Genomic DNA, 23,183 nt, shown 5'->3' with positions numbered 1-23,183 from the left:
ACAAAGCTCCAAAAATATGACCTGTTGGCTCTCCAGCCAAGCTCTGCCCAAAGTGTTGCTGCTGGAGATGACTTCTTAAGCCTCCTTGATGAGGAGACTCTCTGCAGCCGAGTCGCTGCCGGAACATCCCCAAAGTGTGGACTGGAGGGGGGGGGGGTGGAATGACAGGTCCCACTTCCAAACCTACCTGTCATTCCTAAAAATCCAGCCCAGAGACTGGAACTCTGAAATAACCCTCAGCAGACAATAGTTATCTGCCGAGAAACGTTCTTTCTGGAGTTCTCATCTCACCCACCTTAGTAGTCTGGTGAGATGTACACCCCCTCCATTACCTGACCAGCCATCGGCTTACACTACAAACATTGCAAGTTTAATGTTGAGGTTTTTCCTCAATTTGCTTTTTTTCCTACCAAAATTCCAAAAAGTGCTGTATGTTGTTTTTCAGGGTTGTTTTCCATTGGCTTCTCTACAGGAAATAAAAGCCATAAAAAAAAATAAATAAATTATCCCCTCAAAAAAAAGTCTTGGGCTAAGGCCCACAAGTAACAAAACGCACCTTAAAAAAAGCAGTGGCAATTCTGCAAAAATGCATTTCTCAGTGCTTTTCCTTTGTTTCATTTTTGCATCACCCCCCATCCCCTGTAAGTCTATGGGGAGAACACAGCGGTATCTGCAAGTAAAACCAATATGCTGTTGCAGATTTTATGCAATGTTTTTTCACGCCATGTGTGAATAACACTTAAAAAAAACACTAATTTTGCTGGGACTCAAATGCAGCAAATTTTCTGCTTACTAACATAAAAAACACGCTGGTTGTATGTCATGTGTGACCCCAAACAGTTGCAATTGCAAAAGCCACTTGAAATTTTGGAGGCCCACCTGCAGGAAACGCACTGCATCCTTGTACACTATCCTATGAAAGGGGCCATAGTTCGCCTCTGTATTTTTAAGACACAAGTAAACTTTTCTTCAGAGCGGTTCCCGTGCAGGAAAACCAGATCTGACGCTGCAGTGCGGGACTGAAATGGCTGCATTGACCTACAAATGTTGAACTCCCCATTATACAGGAGCTGCGCTGCAGGCAAAACAGCAGTCAGGAGATTTGCATGAAAATTGCCTGGACTCATTTTCGCTCTCAATTATAGAACGCCGTCTTTTCCCAAGCATTGCCCGGATCCCCTGTCAGGTGAAAAAAAAATGATGTCAACACTGATAGACTGAGGGCGAGCGAGGAAAGGTTCTTAATCCCACTCCACCCCAGAGGCCTGTTAGCTCGCCAAGTGCATTAAGCTCCTGGGCTGTAATTGGAGATTTCATGCCGGATCTGAGAATAGTATTTTCTAGAACTAAAGTCAAACAACATTCATGGATTATGGGGAGCCTTACGGAGGTTGTAAAGAGCTTGAGAACGTAAGAACTAGTCATACAGAGAATTAGCGCAGTATAGATATCCCGTTGGTCTCTACACTGCTCAAAGACTAGTATGGACTAAGAACCTATTCACACGATCGACTACAGCCGTGTGACACGTGATCCTTAAATGTAGAGCATGCTCTATTTTTTCACAAATCAGAATATCGGGTCTATTTTCACGGACATCTCACACATGGAGGTGAATGGGTCAGTGAATAAAGGCGGATGCCCCACGGATCCATTAAATACACAGCTGACACGTCCGTTAAAACACATCTCGCCTTAGTCATGTGAATAGCGCCTTACACTACCATTATAAATGTGTCTATTGTTAAACACACAGCTTACATGTATATGAAAAGAGCATCCCATAACTAAGATATGGAAGAGCTATCCTTAGGATGGGAAGTCCCAGGATAGGCCTATTTATGTCATACAGATTACTTTGAGGTGAAAACTACACAGCAACTGCGGCCATGACTCTTGTTGTGTGACCAAAGATCACTCATGTTAGGCACGGTTCACATCTGCATTTGGGGAGTCCGCTTGGAGACCCCCCCCCCCCCCAAAACAGAAACCTATTCGCATAAGAAAGCGGTTACCTAAGGAAACCCGCAGACTCCATGGACTATAATGGGGTCCGTGTGGTTTCCGCACAAAAAATGTGAGGCGAAAAGTGATGTTTGCAGGACTTCTCTCCACAAATTTCATGCAGATAGGGAAACGGAATGGCCAGAACACAGATATGAATCCAGTCACACTGCAACCTGAGGGTGCCATGAGGGTGGTAAGGCTATGTGGCGACTTTGGCCAAAACATTCGTCACGTATCCAAAGATCATTCATGTTAATCAATCCAGTCGCACTGCAACCCGGCATGACCGTCAAAGAAGTCAAGTAATGTTTTTGCGACTAGAAGTTGTGGCACCATAAATGCAAAAAAAAAAAAAAAAAAATTTTTTTTTTTTTTTTTAAAAAAAACAAACTGATTATTTTTTTTTTTAAATTCATTCCTATATAAACATATATCGTATATACTCGAGTATAAGCCGAATTTTTCAGCCAAGTTTTTGTGCTGAAAAAGCCCCCCTCGGCTTATACTCTTTTTTTTTTTTTTAAGGAGAGGAGGGGGGGGGGGGGTCTATGACCAGCCACAATATTAATGTATAGAATCTCCCATAAAATGCAAAAAAGAAAAAAAAAGATTAAAAAAAAAAAGTTGTAAATCCCTCCTTTCCCTAGAATAGATACAAAAGTAGAAAATGACTGACACACACACACACACACACAGGTATCCCTGTGTCTGACAGTGCCCGGTCTACTGAATATAGGGGATCTGCATTGCTCCTCCTCCGTCAGGAAGGGGTTAATAGGAGCACTGCAGATCCCCTATATTCAGCCAGACTGAATTCTAAGTGGGGGGAAAACCCCAGTCCTCAAGCTCAGGGAAGGGGCAGACAGACAACCAAAACACCCCCTCGCCTCCCAGCACCTACTGCACCCAAAAACTCCAACCATTTTAATTTTTGAAATTTTCCAGTAGCTGCTGCATTTCCCCCCCTCAGCTTATACTCGAGTCAATAAGTTTTCCCAGTTTTTTGAGGTAAAATTAGGGGTGTCGACATATTCGGGTCGGCTTATACTCGTGTATATACGGTACTTAAGATTTATTTGCATTAGTATATGTAAAAAACAAAACAAAAAAACCACGTGAACAAATATGTGCACGAGACCAAGGGGGGTTCTGATTAACGGAAGGCATTCAGATGACATTGCTCTACATTAATTTCAAAGGAGAAGGAAGATTTTGTTTCTATGTGTTTTCACAGAGCTGGATAGGACATGCTGCACAGTCCTTGGAACAGAACTCTGTTGTGTGTATGATGCTGCAGGGGGCGCTATGCCTATAACATAGTAATGACTTAACGATAACCATGGTATTTAGATCATTCATGTAAATGAGCAGGGGCATGGAAATAGGAGTCGCTTCTGTTATCAGCAATGATTCTTCTGCCTTCATAAAAATGAAATATTTCTTGGAGGACGTGGACTGGGATGCTACTGCGTGCGGCTATAAAGCATGTTTATGGTGGCTCCAGATGACAAGATCATCGGAAAAGTCCTCGTGTTTTAGATTAAGCACCAAATAAATCGCCGCTGAGGGGAATTTAGCGAGGGAAGATTCATCCTATTGCTATGTAATCAGTCATCAGATCAATGGCTGTGCACGCACATCATTATTCCTGCAGGGGCTAAAGGTCACTGCGCCATTGCCCTCTGTTTATTAACCCCTGGAGTCAAAGGTCAGAATTAACAACCAACACACAGCTTTGGTGTTAGGTGTGAAAAGTAAAAGTCAACCATAAAAGACAAACAGATAGGACAAGCAGTGAGCTCAGGGGCAAGACATATCCAGCATGCCCCATGGAAAGATATAGAAACAGCGCAACTCCTGATATTGTGGTGGGGATAAAGATCCATAGATTCCTATCTTGGGCAGGTTTACTCCAGATGGGAATGCTACATTGATGTGTCCATACACCCAACTCAGCTATTTTTCCCAGTGCTTTGGCGTCGGTAGGCAAAACCACCAACTGCGACTCTTTTTTCCACAGCCTGAACCCCAAAAGCATAAATGGTAGCTGTGGTCAGTCACAAGCGGGAAAGATCCTGTAATTTATTAAATACTAGTGACTGGATACTATGAAAGTAAATATGTAACAAACTGTACATATACTAATTGTATCATATAATTAATCATTATTCTGAAGTTGGACTCAGAGTTTGTAACTTGTTCCAAATGACTCCACCTAGAATTGGTCCCGATTCAGACTCCACAGCCCTGGACTCCATACAAGGCGGCCCAGTTCACATTGGGCAAGGAGGGCGTATATTGTTCCCGATTTTGACGCAGAGTAGACCCAAATGAATGGGCCTAGTACACAGCGTGCTGCCGCGAGGCAGACGCCACAGCTGAATCAGCCGCGGAATCCACCTGAAGAAAGGGCAGCTCACTTACTTTTTTCCGTGAACGTTATGTTTTGACTCACGAAAAAAAGAAGCTAGCGGTCTACATAGACCTCTATTGTGAGGGGGCGGATTAGGACGTGGATTCAGCGCCAAAATCCACCCCCTCTTGCCCCGTATGAACGAGCCCTTATCATGCACGTTTTCTGACATCTGCCTTGCGAACCGGAAAATCCTGATAGATCTATATATCCCTTGACATTAAAGGTAGTTACTTCCAAAATTGCCAGGAGTCTAAAGTCGCTTTAAAGGATCCTATTCATTCACTAAAGGAAGTCTGTCACCAGAACCAGCATACCAACTCAGCTCTGCATAGGTTAGGGTCACCTGAATCAAGCGGTGTTTTACCCCTGTGAGTCACTTCCTCCGTTGCAAGGTATTGCCATTTTTGTCAATATACAAATGAGCTCTTTGGAGCAACGAAGGTGCTGCCATTGCTCTAAAGACGTAAGCTGCAACAATCTCATAGCTCTATGGAAAACACTTACATTCGACAAATACAGCAATATTTCAGCAATGGAGGCAGCGATTCACAAGGGGAAACACTATTAGGCCGGGTTCACACGATGTCTTTTGGCACGTAAACGCTGCAGGAGCTTTTGCGGGCCGTATACGCTCCCATTGATTTCAATGGGAGCCGGGACCGTATATGAGGCACTATTTTGCGACCGCCGCAAAATCACGGCCGCAAAATAGCGGGTGTGTTTTTTTACGGTTTATTCCGGCTCCCAGAAAAAGAAGCGAGATGCTCATTCCTTCAGGTGGATTCACCTCGCGATTCAGCCTGAAGACACTCCCTCCTCCTGACTAGGCCCATTCATTTAGGCCTAATCCGGAGTGGAGTGCGCAGCTGGTTGCTGGAGCACTGTACCGGCATCCAGTTGCAGCTTCCCGTATTTTGGTCCGGAACCTGAGGCGGCCTCTGCCTCAGGTTCCGGACCAAAAAACCTTGTGTGAACTTACCCTTAGGGTGCATGCACACTACGTAACGCCAGGCGTGTATGAGAGCCGTACACGCCGGCGTTACAGCAGGGCTGCCGAACACTTCCCATTCACTTCAATGGGAGCGCTCGTAAACGCCGCTGTTACGAGCGCTCCCATTGAAGTGAATGGGAAGTGTTCGGCAGTCTGCCGTAATGCCGGCGTGTACGGCTCTCATACACGCCCGGCGTTACGTAGTGTGCATGCACCCTTAGACAGGTTAGGGTCTCCTGAATCAAACCGCAGGGCTGGGTTGATATACCAGGTTGACAGACTCCCTTTAAGATTTACTACAAAACAGTATCCTGTAAGAACAGAACAGATTGCCCAGTGTGCACAGAACCATAAACGATACTCCACTGGTTCCTGCCACTAAAAACTTAATTCATTACACTATGAATAGGTGAAGAAAAAGTGTCATTCAAACTATATTAAATTCAGCTCTGCTACATATAGGTTGACATACTGAACCAGGAGCACACAGAGTGCACCCAGACAGAATGAGGTGTTTGCTGAGCTAATATTTAAGCAAGCAACTAAATTATTTACCATTCAGCATGAGGAGACTGTCGGTTCCTGGATGGGGGTAGTTCAAGCGACCTGGACAGAAAAAAAAAAAAAAAAATTACAAAGTTATGTAACATGAAGTACGCAGGCAAAAGCTAAGTGACGGGGGTTAAGAAATGTTCATAGTTCCACCCTGCATCTGATCCAATAGCACAAGCGTCTTGTCCTATGCTGCCTGCAGTCTAGAAATGTGCTGACCTCCGGAGATCGGCCCCCCACTTCCCCTGCCTCCATATCCCGAGCAGCAGGCAGCTTTCTCATGTAGCCAATAAACCAACAGGCAGAAACATAATCCGCACAGAACAATCATTTCTCCGTGTTGTGACATTAAACAAACTTTCCGGGAACAGCCTTCAATGTAACCCTGAACTGAAGAGGACATTCCTGGAACCGTCCTGCTCCACAAAAAGCCCTCATGTACCTATTACACCACAAAACTCAAGGACAAAAATATAAAAAAAGGACATAAAATATAATTGTAAATGTCATTGAGTGGTTTGGGCAGTGTCCATTTAGCCATCTAATATTTTGTTTAACCCTTTCCCCGGCCTGTGGATTTTCCAAAATGAATGATCCAACTAGGAAAGTGCAAGTTATAAAACGGATTCCATGAATTCTCCGCGGAGTCTGAAGTCTTCCGTGTAGGACATGTTGTACTATTACAACTTCTCTGTAGTTAATGGAAGGGGGTAGAGGGGAAGCCTGCATCATATATATATATATATATATATATATATATATATATATATATATATATATATATATATATATATATATATATATATATGAACTTTTTTGGTCTTATACAGTGTATTTCGGTGGGACTAGATGACTGAACCATATTTAAATGAGTAGAGAAAAGTTAAACAATTTTTTCCCAAATACAGACAAATGAAAAATTTTGAAGAGCTTTATAGATCTTCTCTAACCATCTTAGTGGTGACATCTGTTGTCAATGGTGAACACAGGAACTTTCTGTGGTCTGGGACTGGTCAGAAACCCAGCCATGATGTCCTTATTGTGGACAGGTTATCGACAGGGACACCACATGTATGAGAAGATAACCTGGACACAATAAGGATATCATGGCTGGTTATCAGGAGGACACTACATGTATGAGAAGATAACCCGGACACAATAAGGATATCATGGCTGGTTATCAGGAGGACACTACATGTATGAGAAGATAACCCATCCATGATGGCTGGGTTCCTGACAAGTCCCAGATCATAGACAGTTCCTGCATTCATGGCCATATTCATTGGTTCCCATCAAGACAGCAGATGTCACCACTAAGATGGTTCGAGGAAATCTTAATTTTTTTATTTATTTTTTTTAAAAAACGTTTAATAGTTTACAAATTTAAATAAGGTTATGTTCATGGCAAAATTCCTTTAAGGCCAGAGCGCCACTTGGAGTAAATGCCGCTGTTTGGTTGCAGCGAAAACACTGTGCAAAAAACACAACACTTTACAGTCACTGCAAAGTGGATGCTAGAACTGCAAAAAGATACGTGCAGCGGAAATGCTGTGCTTTCCAAATCTGTTGTGGTCAATTCTACCTATGGAAACGCTGGCAGTTTCCCTATACATATAATGGAAGCAGAGGTTGCACTTTCTGTGAGATGAGAAGTGTTGTAGGAAAAACCGCAAAACTTTGTTACCACCTGCTACGTGGGGCCTTAGTTTAAGATAGATAACCTGCCACGAGCGGTGTCTAGCATAGACTTGCAAGCTACATCCAGGCACCAGTGTTTGGGTGTGATTGCAACCTCAATGTCCTCTATAGATACCCCTATAGATGGACAAGCGAAAACATTACCCAAAAAGTTTAAAATAGGATACCTGTGACAAACACGTTTGTTGCAATTTAGCATTTTATGTGCTCACTACAACCCTATTATAGAGCCTATTTCCATACATTTAGGTATATGTACTTCTGTTATATACATGAAGTATCCAAAAACCTCATCACCGTTTGCCTGAGGACTCGTACCATCAATAGGGACTACGCCTTTTTGGCTTTTCCAAATGGAGATCAAGGCTCTCTAATGTTTCCGGAGTATCCAAGAACTCAACTGGGACCCCGATGTGCAATTTTACCAAACAGGAGGTCCGCTTTAAAGCCTTTTGGCTTTGTATGTATTTGTATTTGTGGCTGCAAACTACATATTTGGAAAAAAATATCATTATCCGTTCAGGAAATGTGCTCCAGGTGATTTCAGAATAAAACTAACATTGACAGAGTACACCCACCGAGCCGAGCGGCCAAAATGACCTCAAAATAAACAAGAATATAAGAATAAAGGACAATAGTTCATTTACGCATTCGACTCAGCTGTAAAAACCAAAATAACTTGTCGCAGGGGCGATAAATGGTAGTTGGTTATGACATAGAAAAAGGTTTCAGGTCTCATTTTAGTCTACATGCACACAGCCGTGTGTCATGTATGGGTCTACATCATGTATGGATCAATGTGCTGTCTGTCAAGCTCTACATGGACCTGTGTAAAACAAGGTTGCGTGGGATCAGAGATAATTGGGTCCGTGTGCTGCCCACATCCCCCATGGGCTACTACAAAATGGCAGCTTACTGTTAAATACAGGGCCTACTAGTGCAGAGTGCACAACCAATCAGAACATAGCTTTTATTTTGAAACCTGCACTGTAACAATGAGTGCTGGAATCTGATTGGTTGCTAGGTGCTGCCCCACTGTTTCTCTATGCTAGACTTTGTATATGAGGCCTAGTGTGTTTGAATAAAGGTATTAATGGAGACTTCTCCTTGAATGAACTTCCGCAGGATTTATTTCTGTTCGATTTTGTTTAAAATATTCACAAATGTCCACAGGGACCTGTATAAATGTGAGACATTACCACAGGTCTTGTGTAAAGTAGGCCAGAAACAGCTGAATATGTACCCTTATTAGAATAGAAACTAGGTCTCCAGAGAGATGGCAGCCAGCGAGACACTATATCGATTGTCTGCGTGCGGAATATTAAAGAGAATTTCCCCCTATTGCAAAATTTAATAAACTAAAACATTGATTTCTTTGTCCCTTATCTCAGATATATCAGCTTTCAGGTAAGCGATGAGGAACGTCCCCGGACAGTAAAGTTCTCCAGACTTGTACGGTCATAGGGCCTCACCACCTAGGGATGACACCGAACTGTGAGGTCAGCCCTTCTGACAGTGCAGGGATATCAGTACCAAAACTAATGGCATCAATATCTCTGCAGCGGGGGCAGATACCAGCAAATCTGACAATGAATTCAGCTTTCTAGCAGTTTGTACACTTCGGCTGCCTTCACACGGAGTAACGCCAGGGTCTATTTAGCTTATTTTTACAGGCGTAGAAATCCGAGGGTCGCTTTAACGTTGCATTTACGCGGCTTTTTTTTTACTATGAATGCATATGCAGCGTTTTTTACTCGCGTACACAATCCACGTTTTTTAACGGAGCGTGTACACGAGCAAAAAACGCCACATAAATGCAATGTTAATGCGACACTCTGATTTCTACGCCTGTAAAAATAAGCTCAAATAGAGCCTGGCGTTACTCCGTGTGAAGGCAGCCTTAGGGCTCATTCACACGGGGCAAGAGGGGGCGGATTTTGACGCCGAATCCACCTCAGAATCCGCCCCTCACAACAGAACCTCTAGCGGTATGTTCCCACTCACGGAAAAAAAAACAAAACAAAAACACGAGCTGCCCTTTCTTCAGGCAGATTCTGCCGCAGCGTCCGCTTTGCGGCAGCACCCTTCGGACTAGGCCCATTCATTTGGGCCTACTCTGGAGCGGGAAGCCGCAACTGTCGGAAACCGTGACAGGCGCATTTTGGTCCTATTCTGACATGGCTTCCTGCATCAAAATCAGGACCAAAGTACACGGTCCCGTGCCCCGTGTGAACTAGGCCTTACAATATTCAAAGATCCTCTTTAAGAACAGGAGGCCAAACAGACAATGTACCTGGCAATGAGTACATACATAATCTGTTCTTGTATATAAATTTATACCACCTCATTTTATGTTATATTTGTACATTGTACATAATTAGTCCTGAAATGTGATAAAAAATTCCAAATCCGAAAAAAAAAAAAAGTGTAGGGAAGTGTATACATCCAATGACATGCTAGAGTGGATGGGGAGGGCACGGAGAGTACTAAAATACAAGAGTTTTCTGTGTGTGCCAAAACATACACATAGACAAGATGCTTAGTCACAGGAGCGCTGTGAACCACGTGCCTCACATTCCAGGCACTTTCTCCTCGGTTCTGCAGTCCCGCACACAAGACGCACTGTCCGCGCTTGTTTTGATTTTCGATGAGAGGGGAGTTATTACTAAACACAAAGGCTCGCTTTCTTCCAGCAAAAGAATGTGCTTAGGAGTATACACATACACATTCCCAGCTACACAGAGCCGGCCAGCGGCATGTAAATGTTAGCATTTATGAAGATACATCTTCTCAGACTCTTGAAAACTCAAGACTACTCAATGGCGGGGGCACCTACATCACCAACCAAGAGCAAGCCAAGTCTTTAAGTCTTTTAGGGTCAGAGGGCACTGTGCCCAAGCAAAGAGGTTGCTCATGGAAAGGCAAAGAAGGGGAACTAAAGTGGCATGAATCAAAAAATTTCTCATAGACGAAGAGATAACCATCCAGTTGTACATAAGATGATAATAAATGGGTATTTTCTACCTATAAATAGCACTTTATGCATCTCTATAATTTCTGACAAATCTGAGAGATGTACCAATGGAGGTGCAGAGATTGTCTGCCCACCTTAGGCTACGGGCACATCACAGTGTGCAGTAAAAATGACACGGATTGGTATCTGTGTGTCATCCGTGGTTGTCACTGATCCCATACATTGAAAATGAATTGACAGATGCACGTATGGACAGGTATAGGACCTGCTCCATATTTATGGCTCTTTTCAGCCTGGACAAACGGCCACAGTTGGACCCCCCAGTGAGCTGACTCTTTCCCCTGTTCTGTGGACAGGGGATAAATGACAAGACACTTTTAAGCTCTGAATAAGGCCCAACTCTAGAGCTCGCTTCTCTACAGTCAAGGTTTTAGGCTGGTCTTACACAACTGTAGTTTAAGTCCGCAAATGGTCCGCAATTGAGGGTTTTCAATTGCGGACCATTTGCGGACACATTATAGTCAATGCGGCCTCGTACACCACTGGATATTTTATCCGTGGTGTGCCGGGCTGCAACCGAGGTCCGCACTTTTTGGAACATGTCCGCAATTCACGGCACTGCACGGACTCGCCCATAGAACTCTATGGGCGAGTGCGGCAGCTCACGGACATCTGCGGAGTGTAAGTTGATGATCAGCAACTTGCAGACCGCAAATGCATTACGGTCGTGTAAGACCAGCCTTAGTCTTTTGGATGAGGAGTAGTGCAGTCTAAAAAGCCAGAATATTCTAGTGTGAACAGATCCATCTATATGCATCATGTTCTGCACAGATGTATGAATGGCCTGGAAACATATCTACGTATACAACAAATATTACCAGTATAAGGTTATTGACCTCCAAAGTCTACTCACCTTTTAAGGGATCATGTTCAGCTCTCATTATTTCAATGAGAGAATTTTCCAATGAGTGCATATTCAAGCTGTCATACATTCGGCTCCGATCCTACAAGAGAACAACAGCAGATGTGTATTACTATGTCATAGGTTGCCGCCATCAAGTATAATTTGGATTGCTTATAATGCGCTCTTTTAGGCCGGTGTGCAGTAAGAATGTAAGATATTATAAAAGGATTGGGCAAATTATGGATTGTGGCATATGTTTAGTGTCTATTATGTAGGGTCATTAGTAGGGGGAAGCGTACGCTGCCTAATGTCAGTCAGCAGCTGGTAAAGCCATCAGTATTATATAGCAGAATATACAAAGTGTGCAGACACATGGATAGGTTTTGTATTTATTTGACACAAGGGGAAATGTAGCAGAGCTTAACTAGCTGTGAAAATTTAGGTAAAAATGTAAATCTTATTACTGTATTATATTTTATATAGCATAAGCCAAATGAAACGAACTGAAAAGATCTTACAATATTCCTCAGACTATCAGGAAAATATATGGTTAGCCTGGTTAAAGGGAGTCTGTTTCCAGAACCCAGCAGATCAACCTAACCTCGCAGATAGATAGGCTACCTGAATAAAACCTTGTATTCCCCTTCGGAATCACAGTTTCCATTGCTGTCTTTGTCCATATGCAAAATTTCCAAAAACTGATCTCCGCATCAAAAGGAAAAACACTGTGATTCGGGTGACCCTAACCTAATCTATCTGTGGAGATGGGGTAATATACTGGGTTATGGTGACAGACTCCTTTTAAAGGTTAAACTTAAAAAATCTGCTGGAAAAATCCTCCTGAAGCCTATGGTGGGTGGAGAAGACTATTTATACCAGAGAGGAAGCATCAAGTCAAGATCTCATTACTATATATACAAATATCATGTGCAAAACTCCGAAGAAGCTGGAGCAGAGAGAACTGCCGTTTCTAGAAGGACTCCATGTCATAGTTTTAATAGGATGTGGTATTTCCGCTTATGTAATGGATTTTGCCCAATTACGAGGGGTACATTTAGGTTTCCAAATAAAACAAAAGGGCCCCATAGCGAAAATCTAGATCGGGTTACCTGCTTGCTTGGCTTCATACTACATAGGGCCCAGGATTCGTTCACATACGCATTCGTTCCCATAATTTGGTTTACATGACCTGTCTACCCTTGGTCCCCTGGGGTGTCACAATCAGGGGATCACTGCTTTACTTTCCAAACGTGATGTGAACATAGTCTTAGGCCAGGTTCCTATTGTTATTTAGGGCCCTGTAAACTGTTCTGTCTCATTCGACAGCTAAGATAGTACAGCATGCAGCAGGATTCTGCATAGTAATCTCACTGGTTCCATAATAAGAGAATAGGATCCATTGTGTAAGAGATCTTATAGAGTCATGAGACTGAGCTAGCTGAGTTTTCTAGGTGACAGTATATGGAGTGAACGTAAATGGTGCTCCGTATAAAAAAAAAAATAAAAAATCTGTAAGGTTAATTTAAGAAGCTCCGTAGAACAATACATAAACTGCCGCAGAGTGGAAAAGTTAAATTGAACTTGAAGGCAACAATTTCTGAGCTGGAATCGTATTTCAAAGATAGATAATCAGATTATCCTTATTAAGTCTGCTCCGGGCACCACTCCGCTGTTTTTAATACAGAAGGGTATTGTAGTGGAAGATTACTAACGCCCAGACAAGTCCTTTATAGCGAGCGCTCTATATTATGTGTACTTACAGCCCAGGCAGCCACACAGCCCAGATCAGTCTCTGAACAAGAAAAGCGTCCAATTAGAAGCCATTCAAACAAGTCATTGCGAAATAAAGGTCAGTTTGATAATATGGCGAAAAACGGACACATGTCCGAAGTTGCGCTGATGCTACTTGTGTCATATTTGTGCCTTTTTTAAAGCTATATCTGAAAAGAACCCCCCCACACACACTATAAATGTCCCCTTTGTTTAGAACACATACATGGCACACACAAAAACCCACACAGCTAAATTTTTATTAGATAAAAAAATTCAGCTTCAGGAATTTGAAGCTGGATTTTTCCGCTTAACCAAATTCTGCTGCTAAATCCAGCCCAGGATTTGCACTATTTTGCACCAGCCAGGGGTTATTTTTCTGCCTCCTATTCACTACAATGTTAGATATCAAGTGGAATATTCCTTGAGGTACGTCACAGTGGAATTTGCCACGGATTTGGGGGCGGATTATGCCCCTGTCTTCGCCAAGTTCCGCCCAGATTCTGCCTTCAATTGTTTTCAATGGGAGGTAGTGACCACAGCAAGACGCTGAAAAAAATATAAAATAAAAAAGTGTTCTGCTCTATCTTGTCGCAGATTCCACGTCTCGAGACTGCCGTTCGTCTGGGCCTAATCAGCAGTGTAAAGTCACGACAGAATTCAAATGCCCTAAATCCGGTCACGGGTATTCTACAGTCAAATACGGCAGTGGAAAATGAAGAGGAATTCTTTATTTTCCTTTGTGTGACGTTAGGATTGTGAAGAAGAAAAAAAAAAAGAAAAAAAAAAAAAAAAAAAAAAAAAAGCAAAAGGCTAAGGTCCCGCCACAGCAGCAAAAAAAGCAGCGGAAGCACTTCTCCAACACTTTTCACAGAAAGTGTGAGACCTACAACCCCTACCATCCCTCCCCCCGTTCACGTATTTGAAGACGCTACAGCATTAATGAGAGCTCTGCAGTTTCTTTCCTGTGCCAATGACATCACAAGATACAATATCAGCTCAGTCCCATTCAAGTGAATGGGTCTGAGCTGCAAAACAAAATACTACTGTACAATATGTAGGGCACTGTGCTTGGTATTCAGTGAAGTGACCGCAGAGCTTACCCTGAACACCATGGCCTCTTCAACAAGCTGATTGGTGGGCGTCCTAGTGATCAACCCCCACCAATCACATATTGATTACTGATCCCAAGGGTAGGTCATCAGTACTGGAATTAAATATAGCATGGGTAGAGAGATCTTTTGGGCCTGCTCATACACCAAGAGCTTAGTGGACCACAAGCCCTACATACCCCATACTGCAGATATTGAGCCATGAATGCTTTGTCTTCTGCTTTTGATCTTGTGATAGTCCACAATAACTATAATACGTGCCAATATCTGAGACTTTCTGGACGCTTTATTAAAGGAACCTCCATTTTGGAAGGCTAGTGACTGCAGGGACTATATAGGACCCTGCTCCAAGTGACAGCCAGAGCAGTCACATAACGTATTGTCCACGTAGCATCGGGCGATGCAGGCTGCAGTGTGACGGCGGAAGGAGGGGCCGCTGGAGCTGAATGAACCGTATGAGAAGGACAGCTCAAGGTGAACAGCACAGCAACACAAGCATCCATATGTACTTACTGGGATGAAAATAGCATGTGCACCGCACCATATGGGACAGCATATAAAAGCACATATCTAGACATTAAGAGGCTTTGCTGAGGTTCATCCTCCTGCACCAAATATGGTTATTAATTCTTTATGGGAATTACAAGCGTCGCCTTTTTCACGCTTTACAATACAAGCACATCACAAATATCCACAATTAACTCCTTCCTACCCAACTAAGCTAGTATACACATGGCTGGATTATAGTTCCATCGTATACAAGTCCGTGTCACCCATAGACGACACTGGGGTGAATTTATCATTCCCTTTATAATCAGAAAACTGGCATAGACCTATGATATTGAGGACTGTTTTTGCCGCCAAACATCCGTCTCAAGCTCAAATCCGTGCCTTGTACATTCTCCAACTGATTCATTAAATCAAGTTTCCTGCTATGAGTTGGAATGGAAATTTACACCAGTTCCTACCTGTAATCTGTATCCCTGGGTATGGACTCTCTGTATATACCACTGTATCAAATCACAGGTACACAGTTTTAGGCACTGGGACATGGAGGACATCCTCGTACTCCCTGTGCATTGCCCGCACATTGGGGTCGGTGAGCCATAAAACGGACTGGAATAAGACCGGTTCTGAGTTTTGTTCCCTGCCCCATACACCAGACTGTGAAAATATGTGTATATAGGGCCCTAGAAATGAACAGGTCAGTATATCAGCTGTGAAAAACACTGCTACCACACTGACTGTGCGCACTGTTACAGTATTATCCACTAGCATGCTGGAATAATGCAAATGTCCATCTAAAGGCTAAGGACCCACGTGGCATCCCACAGCAAAAAAAGCGCCGCGGGAAAAACCCAACTCATTGCGGATCTTCCTGCAGCGCTTTTGGCAAAGTTTGCAGAGGTTTCCTATGCAAACTTTCTGTTTCAATTATACCTATGGGGAAACCACCGTTGTTTACACAGCTATAATTGACATGTTGCCATTTCCAAATCCAGGCCAGTTTTGGAAATTGCGGCATGTCTACAGCGCAGTTTTTATCGCAACGTGGGCATGGGATTCACTGGAATCCCATCCACTTTGCCCTGACTTTAAAACGCTGCAATTGTTTCGCTGTGTTTCCGCCACTCGCAAATTGCGGCGTTTAAGTGACGTGGAGCCCGGGCCTAAAGGAGTTTTCCCATGAAAATGACTAGAGATGAGCGAGTAGTGAAATATCCGAGATTTGATATTCGTTTAGAGTAGAGCCTCAATATTCGACTACTTGATCGAATATCGAATCCCATTATAGTCTATGGAGAAAAAAAAATGTTCGTTTCAGAGGAAACCACTATTCGACTAAAGGAGAGTCACCAAGTCCACGAGTAGCAGGAGGAGAGTGTTTAGGAGGAGTGCTGTGCAGTTAAAGCGCACAGACCCCATTATAGTCTATGGGGTCCATGCACTTTAACTGGACAGCACTTGCGCTGATATTCCACTTGGGGGTGGAAGCGCTAATGTGAATTGGCCCTTACTCGTCCTACAGAACCAGCGTTGATTGGCCAAATGCTTTACACCAGGAGTAGGGAACGTACGGCTCTCCAGCTGTTGCAAAACTACAACTCCCAGCATGCATACTTGCTCTGCTGTTCTTCGAACTCCCATAGGTGTGAATGGAGCATGATGGGAGTTGTAGTTTCACAGCAGCTGGAGAGCCGAAGGTTCCCTACCCCTGCTTTACACTGTATAGCATTTGGCCAATCAATGCATTCCTATGAGAAAAAGTCATCTCCTGCATAACCGCAAGCTGCCAGCTCTCCTGACTAGCAAAGAAGAGCCTGCTGCAGAACCAGCATTGATTGGCCGAATGCTATACAGTGTATAGTGCTGGTTCTCCAGGACGAGTAAGGGCCGGTTCACATTGGCGCTTGTCCGCCCCGTCCAGAAGAAGTCTGCAGGAGGACACCCCCCCCCCACCCCCGAATGGAATATCAGTGCAACTGCAAGCACTATGCAGTTAAAGCGCATGGAGCCCATAGACTATAATGGGGTCCGTGTGCTTTAACTGCACAGCGCTCCTCCTAAACACTCTCCTCCTGTTACTCGTAGACTTGGTGACTCTCCTTTAGTCGAATAGTGGTTTCCCCTGAAACGAACATTTTTTCCCATAGACTATAATGGGATTTGATATTCGAATGAGTAGTCGAATATTGAGGCTCTACTTGAAACTAATATTGAATATTTCATTAGTCGCTCATCTCTAGTTATGTCTATAGGAAACCCCTTTTAAAGGTTTAGGAAATTCAGGAGTCAAATGTCGTGGTGAAAGAACACATAAGTGTACTATTAGGTAGAGCGTACCTGGGGCAGATCGGCACACAATGGGCAGGCTACATCATCAGGGTCTATTTACCTACCGCCATCATTACTGCTCTTCTAGCAATAAAATGGACATAAAATGAACAAACAAAGACACGGGCCAAGAAAAAGGTGTCAGCCTGTAAATACCGCGGATGATGTAGAAATAGTTTTACCAGAGTGGATGGCACATTGCTTCCAAACAATTAATCGCACACCTGCCACCTTCATAGCCTGTGCCAACACCAACCAGCTGTCCTGTGCGGCAGCCAAAAGGTTAATGGGGCAGAACTCTCCCCCCCCCCCCCCTTTTTTTTTTTTTGAAAACTTGAGTAACTTTTCTGTGCACTTGAGAGATCATTTCCACACACAGGTGTTGCTGAAGCTCTAGCACCCGATTGCATTGCCCAAGAAATGCCCCTTCTGAAATGGACACCGAGATTGTGAAACCCCCGCTATGCTGAAACCTAACAGATAAACACCGAGCTGATCATCCTGCCATGAAATATTCATCTCTCTGTCCCTGTGGAAACAAAAGGTTTTTACTGCACAAACCAACCAAGCAAGAAGCAAACACACAAAATTCTGCAAAGCTACCCAGGCAAATAATCCAAGCCAACTGAATGGAGGCAGCGAGGATCTTCTTCACTGACTCCTCTCCATGTCCCTAGTCTTGGCTCACAGCCCTGGCAGGGTGAGGGTGCGACTACTACAGCACCTCTGCACCCGGTATAGCTCTAATCCGGGATTTGACCATTTCCCCATTTACACTTACCACTGAGATATACTGGGCACATTGATATCACAGGATGACAGGCTGCTGTACTAACCCATTGTATTCTATGGGATGCGACGGATGACGGACTCGCACAAAATAAGACTCTTTTTACAATGCATTTTCTAAGTCTGTAACAGAGGTTTGGCGGAACGTCTAAAATATACCTCCAAAAATTTTACACAGGACTGCTCCAGATTGTATATCGCCCCCATCACTGTATACTGCCTACTCTTTTGCCTCATGCTGTATAGAGCCTACTCTTTTGGTCCCTACACTGTATATTGTCCATTCTTTTTGCCCCCATGCTGTATACAGCCCCCTATTTTGGCCCCTTCACTCTTTGCTGCCCCCCCTCTTTTGGCCTCCGTCCTATATATTGCACTCTTTTGGCCCCCACACAGTATAAGGTTTCCTTTTTTTGGCCCCCACCCAGTATATCACCCCCTGGACCGTGACCCATTAAGCAGTTACAACAGGTAACAGCCAGATCCCCAGGGCCCCAAAGCCACTCCAACCTCTAACAGATATCTGCACAGTCATATAGTTGCATGTTACCCCTATGCTCATGTTTAAAAAAGCATATACAGTTCAATCTGCTACGTTATCCCATACAGCCAAAAAAAAGGTAGTGTATACCGATATATGCCAGTCTGATAGATGTTAAAGGATTGCCCTTTTGTCCTCTGTCAGATGAATCAAGGCCTATGCATACAGTACTGCGGACATATTTGCTGCCAGCTTTCGCTAGCACTACAAACTCCAAATTTAAAGGGAATCACCAGAACCAGGCATATCAATCTGGCCCCACAGATAGCTAGGTCAGGGTCACTTGAATCAAATAGAGTCTGGAACTGGTGCCGCCATTGCAGAGATTTTGCCATTTGTGTAAATGAAATCTTTGGGACAACGGCAACACCCTCATTGTTCTCAATAGCTCAATTGCATTTTGACAAAAACAGCAATATTTTAGGTGACCCTAATCTACCTGCGGGGCTGGGTTGATACTCCCTTTAAGGCCAGGACCCCACATAGCGTAACTGCTGCAATTTTATAAAGCCTGAAAAAAACCTTTAAGCACTGTGGAAAATACCAAGGCAGAAATGCATTGCAGTTTTCCTCTGCCTCTATTCGTGTATGTTCACACAGAGGATAAGGTCGCGGAAACCTGATGCAGCATCGGCATTCTGACACAGCATCCCGCTCCCGATTAGGCCTGAATGAATGGGCTTAAAGAGGAGCGGTGTCTCGAGCCGTAGGTCATCTGTAGGTCATCTTGCTTCTTTTGTTCGCTACTAGCTAGCGGGAGGAAAAAAGCAAGCGGGTACCATTTTAGTCAATGGGAGCCATTTTTGCAGACGCATTCCACATCGAAAGCCGCCTGCAAAAAACTCCATGAGAACGAGCCCTTATACGGAAACCGCCAGCATTTCCGTATGTATAATAGATATGCTGCTATCTACAAAATCGCAGCATTTACACTGCAGATTTTTTTCTGCAACGTGTGGATGGGATTAGCCAGACTTCCATCCGGCATTGCAGGCAATGTAAAATGCAGTATTTTTTTTGCTGTGGCTTTTTCGCAACATGGGGTGTTAATCTGAGACTGTGGTATTGATGAGCCAGCATTAGCTGATCAGATACTTGACCATTATTCAGACGATTGCTGCGGCATCTTAATGAGTGAGGTCACGTTCATCAGTCACAGTCTTTCTGCAGCTCAGTCCCATTCAAGCCCTAAAACAACCATAACATATACAGGGGGAAAAAAAAAGATCACTTATCACTACAATTGGCCATAATATAGTAACTGGTAAGAATCCGATCTGTCCCCTCTAACCTTCTGAACAGCAGACTATTTTGGGGTTGCCGCCACAGACTACAGCAGTACTGCTAGTTATAGGGACGCCATAAAATAGCTGTTATTCAACATATTGCAGAGTCGGCAATAAAGACGACGGCAGCGCTGCATGAACGAATAGTCTACTAGGTAACATGATCAGCTTCTGGGTCCATCAATATGTCAGTCATTCAGTTGTCACACCAACAAATATGGGAATAATGTGGCCTGGTATATGAACTGCAGGAAACTGCGGGTAGGGGGCAGCTAAATACACAAGATAATGTAAAGGAAAGATGTACGTAATTACCACACAAATAATACCTTGTTGTCCTCTGTCAATCACCAGCGGAAAAACACAACAGCAAACTGCACGTACACCTGCTTGGTGGCACAGCAGGGGAGCGAAACCTGGTATATTACAGACGACATTTAGGGTATTCCCACATTAGCCAGAGCAGGCATTCAAAGGGTCTATTCATCCCGACTCCTGGGCTGAAACAGAACTACGGACCAAATGTGGCAATTCATTGTCTAACCGAAACACTAGGGGGTTGTGAGGGAAAGTGACAACTCAACAAATGGTGCAAGTCACATGCACAATATGTACGCCATCCTATCCACTCTATGGGGTGCAAAAGGTGAAAATCCTATTTCTGCCACTATCACGCAAGTTGTAGCAGCCATTTTGGCCTAGAGTTTGCAAACCATGTCATTGTCAAGTATGGATTTGTGACCATATACATTAGATCGCTCAACAAACTACAAAGTAGGGGGTAGCTCAAAAATTGCCCGACATCAGCTAAGGTTACATTTTACACCAGCAGGTTCTTTGGTTCACACCAGAGGTATCTGCTTAATGTCTCCTCCCCATGAAAATCAAATGAAGTCAGACGTCTTCAAAGGTGACCACTCGAAATTGCATTGAAAATTTAAAGGTAGTCTGTCAGCAGAACCCAGCCCTGCAGAAGGTGTCAGCAGAACCCAGCCCTGCAGTTACGTTAGAGTCATCCGAATCAGAGTTTTCACCTTCCGAATCAGCGCTTCCATTACAGAGATCTCAGTTTGTGTCAGTATGCAGATGACAAATACCCATTGCTCCAAGGAGGTACGTTGCAATGGCCTGTTTGCTCCTAAGAGCACTTTATGTCCATATGAAAATAAGTTCTTTGGAACAACAAGGGTGTTGTCACTGCTTTGGTGCAATGGCTCTCTGTCATGCCAAAACTAGTCGATTCACAAGAGGAAAACACCATTTGCTTCAGGTGACCCTATCCTATCTATCTGCGAGGCTGGGTTAATATACTCCGTCCCAATGACAGACTCCCTTTAAGCCGCCTACACAAATTAGATTGATCCCAGTGAATTGCATTGCTTTCTGCTAGATCCGCCAACAATCTAATGTGCATGGGGAGCTGCCAGACACCCTCAACATCTGCTCTCCATCAGCAAAGGACCAGATAAAAAAATAAATAAATCTAATACAGTCCTTGACAATATTTTGCCCTTGGTACAATGTGACGTAATGTTTTTGACATCGAAGAGCAGGAGAACTGCCAGGTCACCGAATGGAAAAGGATAGGAGGGTCCTGATAATAAACAAGGAGAACAGGTGGTGGGAGTCCACGGGAGATCAGAATGTAAAAAACTGCCCGATGCAAGGGGCGAAAAACTCCAATGGTATAAACAGTTCATTTTTATAGACGCGGATTGAGAAGACACTACGGATGCTTCAAGGCCCTGTGCGATGGATGAACACGCCATGAATATTTAATGGCCATAGACCGTACAGTAATACAATGCTCCATTACTAAGTCACATGAGCAGTTTCCTAAGGAAGATTCCTGATGACTACCAGGCCTTGTAAAGACAAAACTAAGGACTACAGATGACATAAGTATGTGCCCAGCACTGTAGCCCCATCACCCCTCGCCACACTATGTATGAAGACCACCACAAGCCAGAATAGCAATATGGCCACCAACAATGCTTCCCAAGACCACCACAGTGTATAGATGTGAGAAGGTAGTCCTATACATACATATGAACACACAGCTGGTACAGATTTTGGCAACAAATTTTGCCCCATCTTCACCAGTAAACATGGTTCATCTGAGGATAGAGGAAACACAGCCAAAAGAAAACAAGACCTGGGCCAAAATGTGGAACTTTTGTGGTAAATGCTCCTTAAAGTATGTATAAAACCTTAAAGGGGATTGTATGCGATTAGAAACACATGGCTTCCACCCTTGTCCATGGGCCAAGTCAGGTACTGCAGCTCAGTCCTAGTCTCGTCAATGATACTGAGCTGCAATAGCAGACATTGGCCATGGTGGCGCTATACCTGGAAGTTAGGATCACTATTTTTACTAATAGGGTTATGCAGACAAATATGTTTGTTCAGTATATTCACTGCCCAATATCACACTGACATACACTCACCGGCCACTTTATTAGGTACACCATGCTAGTAACGGGTTGGACCCCCTTTTGCCTTCAGAACTGCCTCAATTCTTCGTGGCATAGATTCAACAAGGTGCTGGAAGCATTCCTCAGAGATTTTGGTCCATATTGACATGATGGCATCACACAGTTGCAGTCGCAGATTTGTCGGCTGCACATCCATGATGCGAATCTCCCGTTCCACCACATCCCAAAGATGCTCTATTGGATTGAGATCTGGTGACTGTGGAGGCCATTGGAGTACAGTGAACTCATTGTCATGTTCAAGAAACCAGTCCGAGATGATTCCAGCTTTATGACATGGCACATTATCCTGCTGAAAGTAGCCATTAGATGTTGGGTACATTGTGGTCATAAAGGGATGGACATGGTCAGCAACAATACTCAGGTAGGCTTTGGCGTTGCAACGATGCTCAATTGGTACCAAGGGGCCCAAAGAGTGCCAAGAAAATATTCCCCACACCATGACACCACCACCACCAGCCTGAACCGTTACCGATACAAGGCAGGATGGATCCATGCTTTCATGTTGTTGACGCCAAATTCTGACCCTACCATCCGAATGTCGCAGCAGAAATCGAGACTCATCAGACCAGGCAACGTTTTTCCAATCTTCAATTGTCCAATTTCAATGAGCTTGTGCAAATTGTAGCCTCAGTTTCCTGTTCTTAGCTGAAAGGAGTGGCACCCGGTGTGGTCTTCTGCTGCTGTAGCCCATCTGCCTCAAAGTTCTACGTACTGTGCGTTCAGAGATGCTCTTCTGGCTACCTTGGTTGTAACGGGTGGCTATTTGAATCACTGTTGCCTTTCTATCAGCTCGAACCAGTCTGGCCATTCTCC

The 23,183-nt window shown here is 43.9% G+C and overlaps 1 protein-coding gene across 5 annotated transcripts in view; it reads right to left on the bottom strand.

Annotated features, from left to right (window-relative positions):
- CPEB2 (cytoplasmic polyadenylation element binding protein 2) overlaps nucleotides 1–23,183 on the bottom strand; it is a 70,420-nt gene that overhangs the window by 26,725 nt on the left and 20,512 nt on the right. For all 5 annotated transcript variants that reach the window (XM_075260495.1, XM_075260465.1, XM_075260480.1 and 2 more), the window contains exons 3-4: nucleotides 11,552–11,642; nucleotides 5,970–6,020 (exon numbers count right to left, since the gene is read on the bottom strand). In XM_075260495.1, coding sequence (XP_075116596.1) covers nucleotides 5,970–6,020; nucleotides 11,552–11,642 — 142 coding nt within the window. The remainder of the gene's footprint in view (nucleotides 1–5,969; nucleotides 6,021–11,551; nucleotides 11,643–23,183) is intronic.

Source organism: Leptodactylus fuscus, chromosome 1 (assembly GCF_031893055.1).
Source record: "Leptodactylus fuscus isolate aLepFus1 chromosome 1, aLepFus1.hap2, whole genome shotgun sequence".
Classification (NCBI taxonomy): domain Eukaryota; kingdom Metazoa; phylum Chordata; class Amphibia; order Anura; family Leptodactylidae; genus Leptodactylus; species Leptodactylus fuscus.
This window is presented reverse-complemented; position numbering and strand designations above follow the sequence as displayed.